This window comes from Triturus cristatus, chromosome 12, assembly GCF_964204655.1.
Source record: "Triturus cristatus chromosome 12, aTriCri1.1, whole genome shotgun sequence".
Taxonomy (NCBI): domain Eukaryota; kingdom Metazoa; phylum Chordata; class Amphibia; order Caudata; family Salamandridae; genus Triturus; species Triturus cristatus.
The window spans coordinates 474,977,539-474,995,746 of record NC_140595.1 but is presented as its reverse complement, the minus strand read 5'-3'; the positions used below and the strand labels follow the sequence as shown (position 1 = coordinate 474,995,746).

The 18,208-nt window shown below is 46.5% G+C and overlaps 1 protein-coding gene across 1 annotated transcript in view; it reads right to left on the bottom strand.

Annotated features, from left to right (window-relative positions):
* Nucleotides 1–7,014: 7,014 nt before the first annotated feature.
* GPATCH1 (G-patch domain containing 1) overlaps nt 7,015–18,208 on the bottom strand; it is a 366,682-nt gene continuing 355,488 nt past the window's right edge. The window contains exon 20 of the mRNA XM_085636704.1: nt 7,015–7,252. Coding sequence (XP_085492830.1) covers nt 7,225–7,252 — 28 coding nt within the window. The 3' untranslated portion in view covers nt 7,015–7,224. The remainder of the gene's footprint in view (nt 7,253–18,208) is intronic.

Here is an 18,208-nt window from a genome sequence, read left to right as displayed (position 1 = left end):
ACTGACCAACGGTTTGTGGTCGGTGCGGATAGTAAATTCCTTGCCCCACAGGAAACTTTTAAACTTTGTTACTGCCCAAACACAAGCCAATAATTCACGTTCAATTACTGAGTACTTTGTCTCCGGGCCCCTTAGCTTCCTGGACGCAAATGCGATGATTTTCTCCCCGTTCTCAGTCATTTGGCTAAGCATAGCCCCCAACCCGATCCGGCTGGCGTCTGTTGTTACAGTGCTTTTCAACTTCTCGTTGAATGACTTCAGAGACGGTGCTTGCTCAAGTTCCATCTTAATGGTCTTTATGCTTCGTTCACATTCTTCATTCCAAATGAACTCCGCATCCTTCTTCACCATCTTCCGAAGCGGTTCGACCTTGGCTGCATAATGTTGTATGAATTTGGAATGGAACTCTCACATGCCCAAGAAAGATGCCAGTTCATCCTTATTTTTTGGATTTGGTGAACACGAAATTGCAGAAATCAAGGAGGGTTTTGGTCGTACCCCATTTCCATCAATGAGATGTCCCAAGTACTCTACAGTTTCTTTTAGGAATTTGCACTTGTCTTTTTGCAGTGTAAGACCACTGTCCTGTATCCTCTGAAGAACTTTCCTCAGGATGACCAGGTGTTCCTCTTTTGTCTCGCTGTAAATCAGAACATCGTCCTGGAACGATCTGACTCCTTCCATGCCTTTGAATAACTGGTTCATTATGCGTTGAAATACAACCGAAGCCGAACACAATCCGAAGGGCAACCTGCGAAATTGATACGCTCCTTCTGGTGTGATGAACGCCGTGTATTTTTTCGATTCATCTTGCAATTGTATTTGATGGTAGGCGGCGCTGAAGTCTAGTGTTGTGAAGATCTTCGCTTGACCTAACGTCATCACCATTTCGTTAATCAAGGGCAGAGGTTGGCAATCAGCTACTACGTGGCGGTTCAGCTCGCAAAGGTCAATGCACAAACGGATCTTTCCGTTCCTTTTCCTTGCGATAACCATTGGCGACAACCACTCAGATGCATTGATTGGTTCAATAATACCATCCTTGCACCACTTCTCCAGGATTGTCTTGACATCGGCGCGAGCTGATAAGGGTATATTCCTGACTTTCTGTTTCACTGGATATGCTTTACTCTTCAGGATAATCTGATGTTCAAAGTTCTTTAGGCATCCTAATTGTTCGTTGAACACCCCCTCAAATTCCTTGAGAATAGTCTCCAGGCCGTCCTCTTGAATGCTGAATACATACGGTGGTTGACAAGGATTAATCATCATTTTAAGTTTTTGTTGTTCCAGCCAACCCAGAATGTTCACATTGTAGTCCACTACAAAAACCTGTGGAGGTGTTCTGTCCCTTAAACGACAAATCCGCCTTGAAGACCCCTTCTAATGTTATCTTGTATCCGCCATATGCACCTGGAATGATTCTGCTAGATTCCAACGGTGTCTTGTACTTGAGTCCGCTGTATGTGTCCTTAGACAGAATTGTTATTCTTGACCCGGTATCCACCAACATCTCGACATCTTCACCATTCACACCAACATCACACCTGGGTTGGTTTTGTGCATCTTCACCGTTGATGATGGCGACCAGCAGCACCAGGTTCTCCAGTAGCTCACTTTCATCTGAGTCTACATCAGTCTTTGACTCGCTTACCGTGTAAATTTTCTTAGAACGTGAAGTTCTGCAAACCTTAAGGAAATGTCCCATTTTTCCACATCCTTGACAGATCCTGCCCCTCGCAGGACATTCTTTGCTAGTTGCCATATGCACGTTGGATCCGCAACGATAACAATTCGGCCTTCCAACATGGGTACTGGGGTTCCTGGGCCAAGTGAAATTCTTGCGTGGTTTGTTGGATGCGGACTCCTCCTCCTTTCGCACAAGATTGACACTCACTTGTTGATTATCTGGTTTGTGCAGCAATTTAACACCTTTGGCCGACCTTTCCATGCTTTTGATGGTAGAAACCACTTTTTCTAGGTTCGGATTCTTGTGGCATAACAATTTCTCCTGCGCCTTCACGCACGTGGTACGCATCACCACCTGATCCCGTATCATTTCATCTGCATCTTTGAATGCACACGTTGTAGCTAACATTCTCAATGTTGCGGCGTAAGACTCAATCGCCTCACCTGGTGCTTGGTACCTGTAGTAGAAGTTATATCTCTCCATTATCACGCTCATAGTGGTGTCAAAATAGTATTTCATTCTCAATTTGGCCTCCTTAAATACATCCCATTCTTCATCCCCTTCCTCTTTTTCAATTGGAGTTATGTGGTCGAATGTTCTCCTTCCTTCTGCCCTCAAACAATTGTACATCATTGCTTGTTTTCTCATAGGATTATATTCAGTCCCATCAATTGCCTCCAAATGTTTCTCAAAACATTTTACCCACTGTGTACAATTTTCCGCGGGTGGCCCAGGGACTTCTAGGAAGGTGCTGGGCATTGCCACCGCATTCATTATTCCAGTCATTCTGACACAGTGCAGGTACTAGTTGGGAAGATGCTTTAAATCTCAAGAAGCAAAGATTAAGAAGGCGTTAGGCTCCCTCCGGTGGACGTTTATGGTATTTTTTTAGTTGGCAGACAAATTTCACTTCACTCACGTTTCGTTGCAGCTCCTGCCCGGGGCTGACAAGGTTGAAGGAAGGCAAATGGTGTGAGGCGAAGGGGTTAATGGGCGTCACACAGAGGCGGAACGAAGAGAGGAAGTCCGCCTCACAAAACACTCGGTGGGAGAGTGTACAGGACGTCAGGAGCCTCTGGTGATCTGCCGTGATCCAGTGACAGGTCCTGATCCCGTGTTCGTCGCCAAAATTAAGATGTAATGACGGGACAACAGAGAGAATAAAGTAAGCGACCAGCATTATTCATATTACAGATCGGAATGCCGTTGGAATAACGGCTTACGCACAAGCATCCCCAACATTCCAAATGCGCGCCGGGGAACACGCGCACGGACACACTGGGCAGGACGGGGACGGGGAAGGAACAAGACAGGGAAGGGTCAAATCATGGCCGCACGGCGGCTTTCAACTGGGGTCGCTTCCTACGGCCTACGCCTCCTGTCTCCACAACAGCGCAGAAAGCCTTTCCTAAATTAACACCAACTAGGTTCCCCAGCACTACTTACCACAAACCTGCAAACCAGTGAGAGGCTCGCTGGGCACACGTGAAACACCTACGATACACGGACTGACCTGAGAAAGGCAAATTAAATGGCGGCTCTCTTTACCTCTTCATCCCAAGAGTCGTCCAGCGATCGCTCGCAGCAATGGAGTCGGATAGGAGGCTCGGCGCACGGCACCCAATGGGGGGCCCGTTGGATAAGCACATCAGCCCATATTAGTGCCTGGGTGCAGGGCCGGCTTTAGGGCGGTGCGACCGGTGCCACCGCACCGGTTGCTGGCTTCCTGGGGGCGCCGTGTTTGAAAGTTTATTAAGCTTTTGAAGCACCTGCTGCAGCGTTTCTTTCCCCCGGCAATTACCAGGCCTCTCATAAATGTCAAGAAAATTAGTGTGATTAATTATCTTCCTGGAGAGAGATCAGTGTTTTGTAAAGTTGAGGTTTTGACTTAGGTGAAGTTAGTGCAGAGGGTTAATATGCCTGCTGCAAATAACGTGTACCAAGTAGATTACAGAGTGCATATGATGTAAACAGATCAGCAGATTACTGATTTCAAAAGAGACATCCTTTTGTTACTTGCACTTTAGAACTTAAAGTCCTAATATAGAACAGTGAACTATTAACTTTAATCATCAAACTGCCAACACACTGCAAAGTATACATTATTAGAACATTGATTACTGTTGCAAAAAGGGTGAATTTGACTAGAAATCGATTCTTATTATTAAAGAAAAATCCCAACTATGCTGTTTCTTTTTCGACTCTGCTCTCCACACCATGCAAGCACTCTTAAACTATACTGCCTACCAGTATGGATGACATGTGACTCCTACACTTTCAGTCCTTTGGCTTGTGTAACATTTCCGATACACGGATTTACACACTATGATTGATTGTCTCTGTGTAATGTGTGTGTGATGCAAAGTGCTCGGACACCCTACACTGGAATGAGTGGCGCTATATAACTAATTCAATGCATCTGAGAGAGTGTGGTTATGGTGACTTGGTCACTGTTAAAGGGTGCTAGTGAGAGAATCCGTGGTGGAGGTGGTTATTAGGGGGGGGCGCCAACAAACATTGTCGCACAGGTCACCACCAGCACTAAAGCCGGCCCTGCCTGGGTGAGTGCTTGTGCCTGCGCTCATGAAGCACCGTCCTTCTATACCTGCTGAGTCGCTCCCCCGTCTACGACCCACAAAAGGATTGCTGCGGGGGCACGGACAGCCCTCCCACTGCAGTCTCAGACCCGCTCTCCCTCCGCTACATACCACACTTCGATCCTATGGATTTACTCCCTAAATGCAGACGAGGCCATGCTGACTGGCGGGCAGTGATAACACACGGATGTCAGCCGGAGTCCACCTCCACGTCTCCATCTTTCGTGACCTGCATGGTGCTTCGTGCCACACACTTAGAGCTCTGATTAGTGGCTAACCTGAGCATCACGCACTGCATAACTTGACGATTATGAACATCTCAGGCTCATACAATATTAGCAGCATCCCTACGAGGGAAAACAAAATGATAGAGATGCCCTTGCCTGCACCCCGAGGCCTACCCCAGGGTCAGGATCAATGAAGCCAGATGCTAGGTTACACACCAAAGCTTTGCTTATCGAGATTAAGAGGGCGGTGACTAATCTTCACATATAGTGCCAGACATGACCCTACCTCCAATCCTGCAGCTACAATTTAAACGGGCCTTGGGGTCCGGCACGGCCGTGATGAACATATCCCACTATGTTAGTTACCCAACAAAACACTTCCTGGCTTACGAGAACTGCTGAATTTCACAGCTAAGTGATCAAAGCTGCTCCCGTAAACACCGTGTGCGGATATGCAACCACATAACATCCCTTTAAGTTCACAGCAGTTCCGACGATAGCAGATCAGAGGAGCAAAAACACCAGAGACAATAAAGACAACAAATCGACACTAAAATGGGCCAACGCTGAACCTCCGTTGCCAGACGCAACGCAAAAGAGATACTCCCACATATGAGGAAAGCTCAACATATCCTCTGGAATGGAGCGAGAATTAATATTGCACAGGACTATTCAAAGGCCACAGTGAACATCAGAAAAGGCTTTTTGGCCCTCTGCCAGTCTTTCAAAGTCCACAACATTCCATATGTATTCGCAGTCCCTTCGAAATTCCGAATCATCATCCATGGAAAAACTCTGCTCTTCATGGATCCAGCAGAACAACAAAAATTCTTACACTCTTTCGTCCTGGCTGCAATGAACGTTTAATGTCCACCTGGCTTGCTAATGTCCTCTGACTCGTCTCTATGACTATTCTTACGTGAAGCTGCCAAGATCCCACTGGGAGAGGTCACAGTTCCTCACTGACACTTCCTGGTCCATCAAAATGACTCCCTAGTCTGGTGGGCTAACATCAAACTACGCTGAACTACCCTCCTACCTTACTGTGGGCCAACCCGGTCTGTTCCGGTTGGAACTGCAGTAATGCACCCATATCTTATTAAACCACGCCGTTACGCAAGATATGCATGCATGTCTAACAGCATGAACGCTATACTTCCTGCTAACGGAAATGTTTGATGATATCAGTATAATATTTGATGTTTCCTGTTTAAACTGTTGAAGTTTTTGGCCAAAAGATGGTCGCCTACTGTCTATATAGGCTGTTAACTGGCACACATGACCCTCATGACCATTTGGAGAACTGTCAGGAGTGAGGTATGACCATAGAGTCCCCAACACATATGTTACATACGCTGGCCTTCCCCGATTATTTTTTATCTTTCGGCCCTACAATGGATGCCCCACTACACCCCACCCAATTCAGTAAGTAGATCCCCACCACTTCCTCACACTAATCTACATCCTCAACATAGCACAGGGCTTTACAATGTTTCTTCAGTAGTTAACTCGGTCTAACTTCATCTTGAATCCCATCATCAATCACGTTCGACCTAGGGTCTACCTTAGCTAGCACACTCATATTTTACCCCAGTAAACCCTAGTCTCCCTTCGGTGATAGTGCTCAAACAACCATTTATCCCACACTCTTGTCGTCCCAATAGACCCTCGCCATGAGCCCATTATGCACACCGCCAGCGCACAATAATACTCACTTGACTCCCTCTATCATGACCCTTTCTCTCCGATTGTTACCAACCAACTATCCTGCAGTCTCTTAAATTGGTATAGTGGGAGACCCCAGTATAGTGCATTGGTATAATCCAGCCGCAAGATTATGAGGGCGTGCACTACCATCTTCTGGCACTGGAGGGAGGTGAGGGGAGGCAGAAACAGAAATTTTCTCAGAGATCTGAGCAGGCCGAAACAGGTCCCCACCACACTGTCTACCTGAGAGCTTCACCTTAAGATTTCAAACTACCGTAACTGGAGTTGGAGTGGAGGTGGAGTAGAAGTAGGTCAAGCATCACCACTCCACCCAAGGGTGGTAGAACAAAAAAACAGGACTTCTGTTTTGTTTGTGTTGCACTGGAGGTTACTCTGGGGTATCCACTGGAATATTGCTGGCAGACAAGCTTCGCATATGGCTGGGTCTAAACTGGAATTACATGGTGTGCAAAAAAACGATGGATTTAGGCCCAGATCTCTGTACTGTGGGTGAAAGTTTGACATTGTTCAGCATTCTGTCCATCCCTTGTTCTTTTGACACCAATATTAAGGCTTCAGATTTCTGTAAACGTCAGTTACTCGAAATCCTACAGGTCTCGACATAATTAACTAAAAACGATGTCCATCGTAGAATAGTCATTATGTGCTTCGAAACATCCGATATCTTAAGCGCTGGAAAACATAATGAAATGTGTCACTCTCTCAGCATTTTAGCCCTAAATTGAATTCGTTCAAGTCATTCATTTACGTAAAATTCGATATTTAGACAGGATCACTTAAAGCAAGAGTAGTTTATTGCAAAATATTGTGTTTCATTAGTGTTTACAATTGGTCAAATATATGTTTTATTCAGTACAACTCTGAGCTCTAAACATGTGCCAAACACAATTAGAATAAATATATATTTACATTACATTCAAATTCAGTTGCACTGATCTGCCATCACAGAGGAGATCACATTGTGCAAACAAAGTCCTTCAAGCTACCGAGAATCTTTAAGACGTTTCAACCTAGAGGGGAAAAGAAAAGAAAATCAGGAAAAAGTGAGTGGGAGATGTTAAAAATAATAATTTCCACCTGAGCAGGTTATTTTTAAACGTGCTGTTTCAATTCATTAATTACGTGTTAAAACCATATTAACAAAATATGTACTTTTTGAAGTTATCAAACAGTAATGCATTTTTATAATTTCATTCTTCTCTTGATCAACGGGATCATGCTCTCCCTCGCTATTAACCAACAGCATAAAAAGCATGTAATAGCCCCAGGGATCTCCCGTTTAGGCTGCAGTATCAATTAATCTATCAACGGAATGTCTATAGAGCGCCTTGTGCCCAGAAACGTGCTATTGCTGCTATCTGAAACAGCATTCACTTTGTTTTGGATTTGCATTAATACTCGAGGAAGAAGCTATCTTTTAGGGCACTTCTCAAGAAGGCTGTGTGGCCTGTATGAAGGGCAGGTGGTGGTCTCCCATACTGTTTTTATGTCCATTGAGCATAGTTAGGCTTTGAACTTGCACAGAGTTTTGTGATGCTTTAAGCATTCTTTAAGTAGGGATAGGGATTCATGTGTGAGGGAGAGGTCTCTCCACATAATGGGAATTGGATAACAATATATTTACCTGACAGATACTGAACTCCCTTGACAGGAGGGTGATGCTTGATGTCTAGTGTCTCTGAAGCCTGAGGCCAGGTAGGAGTGAAGGCCTCCCAGAATGCAATACCAAGACTGTGGGTTCAACCAAATGCTACAGGACTGTTTAACCTAACACCGTGAGAAACGTATTAAGTGGCGTTTTATAGGTCTCGTACAGCTAATCCTTCCTCCTTTGTTGGGATACAGTGAACCAAATGACTCAGTGTAATGAAACAGACCAGCAGCAACACATCTTTAGAGGTTACATCATGGTGGACTCAAAAAGTAAACTCTCTCAAAAGCAGATGCATAAAACTTACTCCCCCCCCCCGCCCCGCCCCCTCAATCTCCAACATAAAGGTGGTGGGTGCACTGGTTACTAGAAAATATGTTTCATTCTGGGAAAACGGATCTCTTGGGAGAAAAACAATTTAAAAATGCTCCCTAGTTTGACCGTTTCTGGATTTTCTGAGGCGAAACATGTCACCCATCAAGAATAAGACAGAGACGCACTGTTTCACATCCATAATGTTGGGACTGCTGCTGCTTGTTCAATTTCTCCTCTGCACTAAAACAAAACACCCCTAGAGTTTGAAATTTCGTTTTCCCTTCTACACAAAAAACCTTTATTATGCGATTTCCACATCTAGCCCGTAACCTCCCCTGCAGCCTCAAATATTGTTTCCTAATAAGATTCAAGGGCAAAGAAAATCTCTATAATTCTGGGAGTTTTTACAATCTGAGTGAATATTTAGAAAAGGTGCATTTATACAGCTGATAGCAGATATCTTCATGTTCTTGTAGTGAAACTATAAATGTTACGCTTTCACTGATGGTCCAAGATCAAAGGCCAACTGCTTTGGTGCAAACAGGGAATGATCCTACTCTACCTCTCTCAGTGGCATGTTGCATTTCTGTGGGGTTGCAAATCATGGCTTGAATCATGCTACTGTGTAGCATAGAATGAAGGGAAACATCATCTTTCCTGGTAACTCACGGGTAGCTTACAGACGTCTCCCAAATGAGTGCACCAACCCAGTAGGGAAGCATCAAAGGCAAGACCAAAATAGTCTGAAGGAATCAAAGGCCTATACACAAGCTAAGGAGTACCCAGACTGCCTCCATGTAGGCGAAGAAAAACAGAAGTTTTCAAGGATGAACAAAGTTCAATTATTTGCACCCTTTGGAAGATGTTCACAACTCTACTTCTGGAGGAAGAACGGTCGTCCATTAAGTTGTGTTTAGTAATATGCTATAAATTGCTATAAATTAGCAGGCAAGACTGAGAAGCAAGATGGTTTTTTTTTTCTTCAAACGTATGTTTATTAGCATTTTGGTATATACTGCAATACAATATGACAGAAGAAACATCCAGATAGACTTACAATGTATAGCAGTAAGAAAAGTCCAGGGTTGATTTGTTATACAAGACACCTGCCCAGACCCTCCCTTGTAGAAACCTAGAATAACAAGTACAGCATTTGGTATTGTGAAGTCACAACATGTGTATACCTTAAGAAGTATACGCTCAGCCCGTCTTTCTTTTGTGACAGGTTTTAACTCTAGACCTTCTAACTGGGAAAGTCCCCCTAATAGAAGAAAACAACCAAAACAAAACCTCCAGAAAAATAAATAAATAAATAAATCACTCCCCTACTAACCTAGTGGTGGTGGCGGCAACGTAGCAGTAGATTGTTTCAAAGTCTGGTCATGTAAAATTGAAAAAGATGCATATCTCTTACAGAGGGAGGGCAGACTGCCAGCGGTAATTCCCGTGTAAGAAATGCAACCAACAGCCACCATTGGTATTCAAAACTTTTATAATCGTCGCAAAAGATGTCCGACATCCTTTCAAGACATAAGTTCCAGAGCCTGGAATGCCACAGCGAAATAGCAGGAGCCGCCTTTTTCTTCCAGGCTGCTGCAATCACTACTTTGCAGCCCCTATGCATGTCCACATAATGTCCTTGTCTGCCTTGGTTTGTTGTTCGAGAGATGGGTCACGAAGGCCTAGTAGAATCTCTGCCATAGTAGTCGGGATGGGGTAGCCCAGCATGCTTTTCATTTGTGCGAGGATTTCCTCCCAAAAAGGAGTCCCACCGAATGTGTTGGAAATCTCCAAAGAGCCCACAGGCCCTCCAGCATTTATCAGATGTGTTCGGGAATATTCTTTTAAGCTTAACGGGGTAGAGGTACCAATCCATCATCGTTTTAAAATGCGCTTCCCGAAGTTCTATAGAGTGGTTGAATTTCGTAATGTCTGACCACAACCCAGTCCATTTCCTATCGGATATGTCGCGTTGTATTTTTCCCTCCCAAATATTCATATAGCAGGGCCTTGGAGAGTGCATTGAGGCAAGCAAGTAGTTTTAGAGGAATGAAATTACCCCTTTCATAGAGCCTACATTCTGTACAAAGGTTTCGACCTTCGTGAGTTTACGTGTAGCTGATTCGCGAATGTGAGGGGTGAGTACTCAGTGTTTCAGTTGGATATAGTGAAAATATTCAGCGGGTTCTAAGCCATAGTCCCTTCTGCAGCTATCGAAGGTAAGAATGTCAGAGTTGTGAAATAAATGTGTCAATGCGAGGCAGTCACCCTCTTTCCATGGATTGAAAGGTCCCTCCTGAAGGGCCAGAGGAAAGGCTGGATTGAAGTGGAGGGGTGTATAGGGGGAGGGGAATGTGGTCCAGTGGTCATTCCCAGATATGGAGTCCCAAACTTTCAAGGTGTTGCGAGTGGGAGTGCTAATGTAAGCATTCTCAGGTCTCTCTTTCTTGGGTCTCCACATAAGGTCCCAGATTGTCCTCCCTGCAATGGCTCTGTCCATATGGAGCCAATGTTTTTCCGACTCCCTTTTAGATCATTCTGTCACTACTCTCAGTTAAGCAGCTTTATAATATAGGCCGAAATCTGGTAGACCCACTCCTCCCTCTGTCCTTGGCCGCCTCAATATTGCAAAGAAAAAGCGTGCCCGCCCGCCCTGCCATATAAACCGTAAAATCATGGACCTAACTTTAGGGAAGAAATCCCTGTCGAGTTCGATGGGTAGTGCCTGAAAAAGATACATAAGTTTAGGGAGTACTGTCATTTTGACCGCATGTATATGGCCGAGCCAGGATATAAAAAGAGGCTTCCAGCATGTAAGATCCGTTTGGAGTTGGGACCGAGAAGGTGGGTAATTAGCCTTATAGAGCCCCTCCACGCATGATGTCAATCGGACCCCGATACTGGAGAGAGCGAGAAGTCCACTGGAGTAAAGTGTGTGGGACTGTGAGATTAAGTATATATGATTTATCTAGATTAACCTTGAATCCCGCTACAGCTTTGAATCGCGCAAGTTCAGTATCCAGTGTTTGGAGGGAGTGGGACAGGTCCGCGAGACATAAAAGCACATCACTTGCAAAAAGCAATATCTTATGGATATCACCTTCAAAAGGGATTCCCTTAATCTCCGGTGCCGCCCGAATGGACATTGCCAACAGCTCAATGCTGAGGGCAAACAACAGGGGGGACAGCGGGTTCCCCTGGTGAGGGAGAAGGGAGCGGACAGCAGCCCGTTCACTTGTACTCTGGAGCAGGGTTTTACACAACCTTCCCTCCTTGTCCGTCCGGGTGTCGATGGGTTGGAATTTTGTGGAGCTATGGAGTGCAATCCCTCGGTGTTAAGTAAGCGCTGAGGACCTACAAATCAGTGGATATTGTTTGTGTCGAAGCCTTGAATCCTCCGCCCTTGAAAGGTGCGTCTCCTGGAGGGCCACTATATCAAAGTGATGGTCAGTAAGGTATTTCCAAACTTTTTGATGTTTTTGAGGTGAATTAAGTCCCTTCACATTCCAGGATCCTATAGTGAGTACCATCTATCCGTTGTTATCCCCCCTCTCCCTCAAACATCTGTGCGGTAGACCCATGAGCCCAGCTTTAGTAGCCATTGTTAGAGGGTTCCCCAGACGCGCCCGTCATAAGTGGAGTCTCCTGATCGAAACCCATCTTCGGAAAGTACACAACAATGAATGCTGCCACCATTCCCAAACCCCTCCTCCTCCCAGTAAACAAACAAAATAAAACATAACTTTATAAACTCCAACAATACCAGCATCAGTGTAGGTCAGAAAGATGTTCCATCTCTGACTGTAGGCATAGAAGCCCTTCAGGGCTCGTTGCTGGATGACGTAGCCGGAGTCCCCTTCCACGCCGGTCTTGAGTGTTCGAAAGAAGAAAAAATAAATTTCGCCATCTTTGGGTAGTCAGCTATAAGTTAGCATAGTTTCTCGCCAGCAAGTGTAAGAATAGCAGAGCTCTGTCCCTGATTGTTCCGAAAGGTTGCACCTCTGTCCTTATCGTGTGGGCATGAGCTTCCGTGATGTCTGTTCAAGCTTGGATCAAGACATCTCGTCTTTAGTATCATTTGTGGCCCTCTTTCGAGCTTGCTGTCCAGCGGGAGTTCATCGCGGTGTCTCTATCTTTTCCCTTCCCTGATTCCTGTGAATGCTCAGCCTCAATTGGAGGGAGGCCCAACAGACGCAGCCTTTCGTCGAGTTCAGTAACATGACGGAGTTTATTGTTATATTCAAAGCTCAGTCCACCTATAATTCACATGTTCCTCTCGGAGCTTCGTTGTAATAGGTCGAAACTGGTTGCGACGGGCCAGTGTTGCCGGCGCTAGGTCTTGATAAATGGTGCATTTATATCCCTGAAAGGAACTATCGCCTTTTTTCCTGGCCTCCTGTAGGACCGCTTTCTTCACCTTGTAGGAGTGGAATTTTGCTAAAACATCGTGCGTCTGTCATCGTTCTCCGTTGGTCGGTCCCCCCACTCGGTAAGCGAGCTCCAGTTTGATTTTAAGTTGGCGTGGACTGACAATCTCAGCGAAGAGACCTTCGAGGAACGCCTCAAGGCCCGGCCCTTCTGCTCCTTCTTCCAGGTCTCGAATCCTGATGTTATCCCATCTTGCCCTATTTTCTAGGTCTTCGGCTTTCAATTGAGTCAGATGCAATTGGTTGTGAAGATCTTGCCGCTTTTCCTGTGCGTCCATTATGTGTTTGTCTAGCTCCTGGGTTTGGGTTTCCAAATCGACCACTCTTGTGCCCAGTGAGTCAACATTGTGCTGGAGCGTGGTCATGCATGTGGTTAAGTCCGTCCGTAGCTGATCCATGGAGGCATTCATGTCTTGGTTCAATGTGGCGCGTAATTCCTCCTTAAACTCGCGCAGGGAATCCATCAATTCCGCTTTGGTGAGAGCCATGGTGGCCGAGGAGTCACCGTGTTCAAACGGCTGTCTTTTTTCAGTGGAGGGGGGAGGGGGGGGGGGGAAATTGGTACATTTAGTTGTCGCTCTCTTCGGCAGCATAAGTGCGGCCCCTACGCCACCGGGTGCGTGAAGGAGGGCGATGGTGGTTGTGAATGACAGGGACCACCCAGTCCGCAGGATCAGCACCGCCAGCACCAGACTGCGACTGCAAAAACCCCTCACTTGTGATTCCCACTTTCAGCAGCACTACAGCTTATGCCTGGTATGTGAAGCCCCGGACAGGCCAGTCTGGCGTCTGCGGGGTCGTATCAGCGGGCACGGGGGTACCAGGTGGATGCAGAATATCCCCAGACCTCTCACTCTTCGCTTTTGATTACGACGGGGCGAGGGCTGCCATCTTGGGGTCAGGCGCAGCGTCATCTGGTGCTGATCTCCCGCTCCAGCGGCCGTTGGACTGTATCCCCAGGGGTCTGCTTCCCCACATTCCCACCTGGCTAACCCATTGATGTCTCTACCTGTCTGGCGCGTTGGCGGGCTGCATGTGTGTGGCTCCTGCCAGTGTTTATGCTCCTCGCCGCATTTCAGCGAACTCTCGCATCGTCAGGAGGGTCTCGTCGCTTCACGGGCACCTTACTCCAAGGATCGCAGAGGAGGGCAGTCGTGCCGGTGAGTTGATCGATTTTCCTAGGGGGACAGCGCTCAGCAGCCTCCTCGCGTTTCTAGCCCTGCTGCCGCCATTTTGTTGATTTCCGTGGCTGGCACTATCGAGCTCCCGAGGGGCTCAGGATCGCATGTTGTCAGTGCCACAAGGTTCCTACGAGCTCGCCAGAGGTTCCGAAGCAGATGGTGTGCTCCAGGAGCAGAATAGGCGAAGCAGTGGGTGTCCATACACTCGAGACACTAGCGTGGTCTGGGAGCCGAGACGGTTCACGTCCACTCGGCCATCGTGCCCGGCCACGCCCCCGCAAGATGGGTTTTACCAAGTTCAGAGAAAGCCACCAAGTGAACAAGGGCACAGATCAGCTGACAGGGAAAACTACGCAAGGCAACATTTACTTTATATCTAAAGCACACTCTCAACTTAAAGGTATAATGTCTCGGCAATATTATAGGTAGAGCTATTGGTATTGCTCATTTTTTTAAAATTATTTTTGTATCCCTAAATAAATGGCATTGTCATTTCTATTGGCATTAGCTTTTTTTTTTGCATATGTGATACCTATTGCATTAGCAGAGAGAGAGTGAGGTAGTGAGATAGAGAGTGAGGTATTGAAATAGAGAGTGAGGTAGTGAGAGAGAGTGAGGTAGATAGAGAGTGAGGTAGTGAGATAGAGAGTGAGGTAGATAGAGAGTGAGGTAGTGAGATAGAGAGTGAGGTAGATAGAGAGTGAGGTAGTGAAAGAGTGAGGTAGTGAGGGAGAGGGATGTTGCGAGGTAGTGATATATAAGCATAGAGTGATGTTGTGATGTAGTGAGATAGAGAGAGAGGTAGTGAAAGTGAGTTAGTGAGATAGAAATATATAAATACACCAGGGCACAAGTCCTAAAAAACAGAAGTTCGGGGACGCTCCAAGTTAGGTGGTGTCACCAGAAGTGATGTCACGGAATTTGCCAATCTCAGTCTGCAATGCGGTGAATACATACAAGATACAAGTAGAGGTGTAATAATGAACAGAAAAAAAATGTGCTAGTGACTCAAACGCTAGTTTGGGCTGAATGAGCGACCGCCAGTAAGGCTCCCAGTAAGGAGCTAGACATTTTTGACAGGCATCTTAAAGCTAACGTGGGGGTGTGGAGAGACGTGCCAACAACTCTATTGCCTGTACGAGCAGTGATGCCAAACACGTAATGACTAACTGAGCTGCCAGGTGGCCATCCCCGTATCCTGTGTGACATCTTCACCCAGAAACCTGCAATTTGCATATTTTCAGGTCAAGGTAAAGTTTTAAAATCCCAAAGTAGCAGTTTATGTCAGCTAAAGGGCAAGACTGGCTCCAAGCGTCAAACGTAACAGCGACCAACTTGCCACCATATAAAGTGGAAAGTGTATCAGCTGAAGTAGCTCCCACTGTCAGGCTCCTGCTCCCTCTCCACTGCTAACATTGACCCTCTGCACTCCGTGTTGCTCTTCGTCGCTTCCCCTACTCCCTCCCTGCTCCCCGCCCCCAGGTACCTGGTCAGGTCGCGATAGTCCAGGAAGGACAGGATGAGCAGCAAAGGGTCAGTGGGCAGTGTGTCCAGGCTCAGCACCACGGACGCCGCCATCCTCAGACTGTCCAGGGCTCGCTCTCTCATGGAAACTGAAGACGGACTAGCTAACGTACAGGTTGGTTGTCCTGGGTCGGCTCTACATCAGCCATCTTGTGAAGATGCGGTGTCTGCGGCTGCCCTCTGTTACTGCCGCGAGGTGCCTTGAGTGGGTAGTGCGTAAACCGCAGCTACCTGCACACAGCAGTGCTTGGGTCTTGTGGGGCGGACGTTTGTCCCATTAACCGCCTGTGGTATGGCCTGAAGGGGCTTGGCTGTTGCCGCACATCAACCCAGCTATTTGCAACGGTGAACGGCACACGAGGTCATAGGTCAACCGGGTGCGCTGGCAAGGCACCCGATCGGTCGGCAGCCGCGGAGGGGGTCAGAGTAATCGTGCCCTTCCGTTTGGCCACAGTGTGTGGCAGCGCACCGCCCCAGCAAATTGGCAAGGCTGGGGCGCCGTATTAGCTGAGGCAGTCTGAGTACAGAGGACGGTTATTTCTCTCGCGCAAGCACACCACCACTGCCTTTCTCCGAGGCGAAGCAGAAATGCCTCGGAGAAACACAGCGGCGGTTTCAGATTCGGGAGCGTGTTTCTTTTTCTCTCCTCTTGGCATTGGCTGGAGGAGAGAAAAACACACCTGAGAAAGGGCGTGGCTAAAAAGTAGAAAGAACAGCAAGGAACACGCCCCCGAATCTGAAAAAGACGGAGCCTATTTGGTGGGACGGCTCTCTCCTCCAATGGCTGGCCTCCGTTTAGGAAGCCAGCCAATGGAGGAGAAGCAAAAAGAGAGGCGGGCTAAATAGCCACTCTAGGAAACATTAAATCTCCGACTTCCGGTTCTGCCTTCGGCAGACCGGTAGTCCTCGACCTAAAAAGGAAAGGAAACAATAGTAATGATAACAGAATAAAAATCTCTCCAGTCATACAAATAATGAAGGATATGTACTTCCTGAAGGTGCCGCTGTGCTAATGCACCAGACATTACCTTGGTGAATAGCCTCAGCACTGAGCTAAAGGTCGCAAATTGGAAACAATGTTGCAGCACAGGAAAGGCAGGATGGAAATAGGTCCAGAGGGATCAGTCTGTATTGATGCTCAAGATCTTGTAAGATCTGCACCAGCATGTTCTTGAGTACTTATTCAGGAACCAGGGTCAAGACTGTGAACAAAGCCTCCACCCTTCTTCAGAACCATAAAATATCTGAAGTAAGTCCCTTTGCAATGCTTATTCAGTAGCACCCGTTCTATAGTACAGTTGCAAAATAAGGCCTCAGTTTATTCTCCGAACCTGTACAGATGGTTAGAATGGGAAGTGGTATGGAAACAAGCATTCTCATAAATGACATACCCTCCACCCTCACACGTTAATATAACTGCTGCTGTTGCTGAGATTGTAAGAATGTAAGAGGGTACACACCCAATTTAAAAAAGGAGTGGTCTTAACCCCTACATTTACATTGCTGTTAGATGGAAAGTACGAGAGGATGAGGGTAAACCCAATTACACCTTGTATTTGCCTCGCTCTGGTTGTCACTTGAGTGAGTCAGTACTTGAATGTCAAACATGGTTTACCATCAAGTTATGTGGATTATACTGGGCTTCATCGTCTCCCAAATGAGTCTGCATCCACTCATGGCAGCTTAGTATTACAGTGCCTTGGACTAGGAGGCAGCACTGACAGTGTCGAAGCTGGTCCACATCAAGTGTATAGAAGTATCCATGCCGCCCTGAATCATTTGTAGGACGGGCTCTCGTATGAACTCTGGCAAACTTGAGACAACCAATCTGGTCGTTTCCCATAAGAGATTTTTTTTACTAGATAAAATGCCTTTTGAGATTAGTGGCGGGGAAGGCATTTAGGGGAAATGCTGCCAAAGACTATGGTGGACTGCCAAACATTCAGGTGTTGCTTTAGCTTGAATGAAAGTGGGGTAATTTGACTATGGGTCATGCTTCCTTGTCCCCTACTTATTCCCTGCAAAGGCAGGAGACAGATTTTCACCTTACGAATATAGACTCCCAGAGAGTCTTATTAGAATGAAGCCAAGATTCGGACGGATGTCTCAGTGGTAAGAGAACTTCTGTCAATCTGCTTGTTAAGAATTCAGAGGCAGCAGACAAATCTCTAATGACTTTGCGGATCAACCAATTACAGGTGCAATAAGGAAGATGCCACCAGTGGGGCAACATTAAGGTGAGGTAAAGACACATCTGCTTGTTGTTGAGGCTATTTGCAATTTTCTTTTCTGCTTCAGAGTCTGCTTATCCTCGTCTCAGTCAATGAAAGGGGTAGCAAAGTAAGGATCAAGCGACTCATCGCACATGCCTAGATACAGCTCAAAATATTTTTCCGTAGGAAGTTGGTGAGGCAAATGCAATTTGTGAAGCTGTGGGCAAAGGTTGAGGGGGCGGAATTTGGTACCAAACGAAGAAGTTATTTAACTTCGGTAATGCTCTTTCTAGTAGATAGAGAGTATCCACCAATAACAGCATTACAGAAGGTAACCAACTAGTTCTTCTGATAGAGTTAAATCGCAGATTCATCACCTTTAGAATAGATACCAAAGCAGTACCCTCTTGAAGATTAACAACACACACTGCACAGTCTTCCCTTTGCCCCAGAGAACTCCCCCAAAAACGTATTGTTCACATAATGTTGCCAGGTACAATCGCTGTAAAAGTTAAAAGCTCTTTTGGGGTCCAACCAATGGAGTCCCTCCTCCTCTTTCCAGGGTTGAGGCAGGGCAAAGAACCCTGGGAGAGTGATGGATTGCCCAATGTGGAAAGAACTCACAACTTCCAGCAAGAAGGCCACCTAAGTCCTC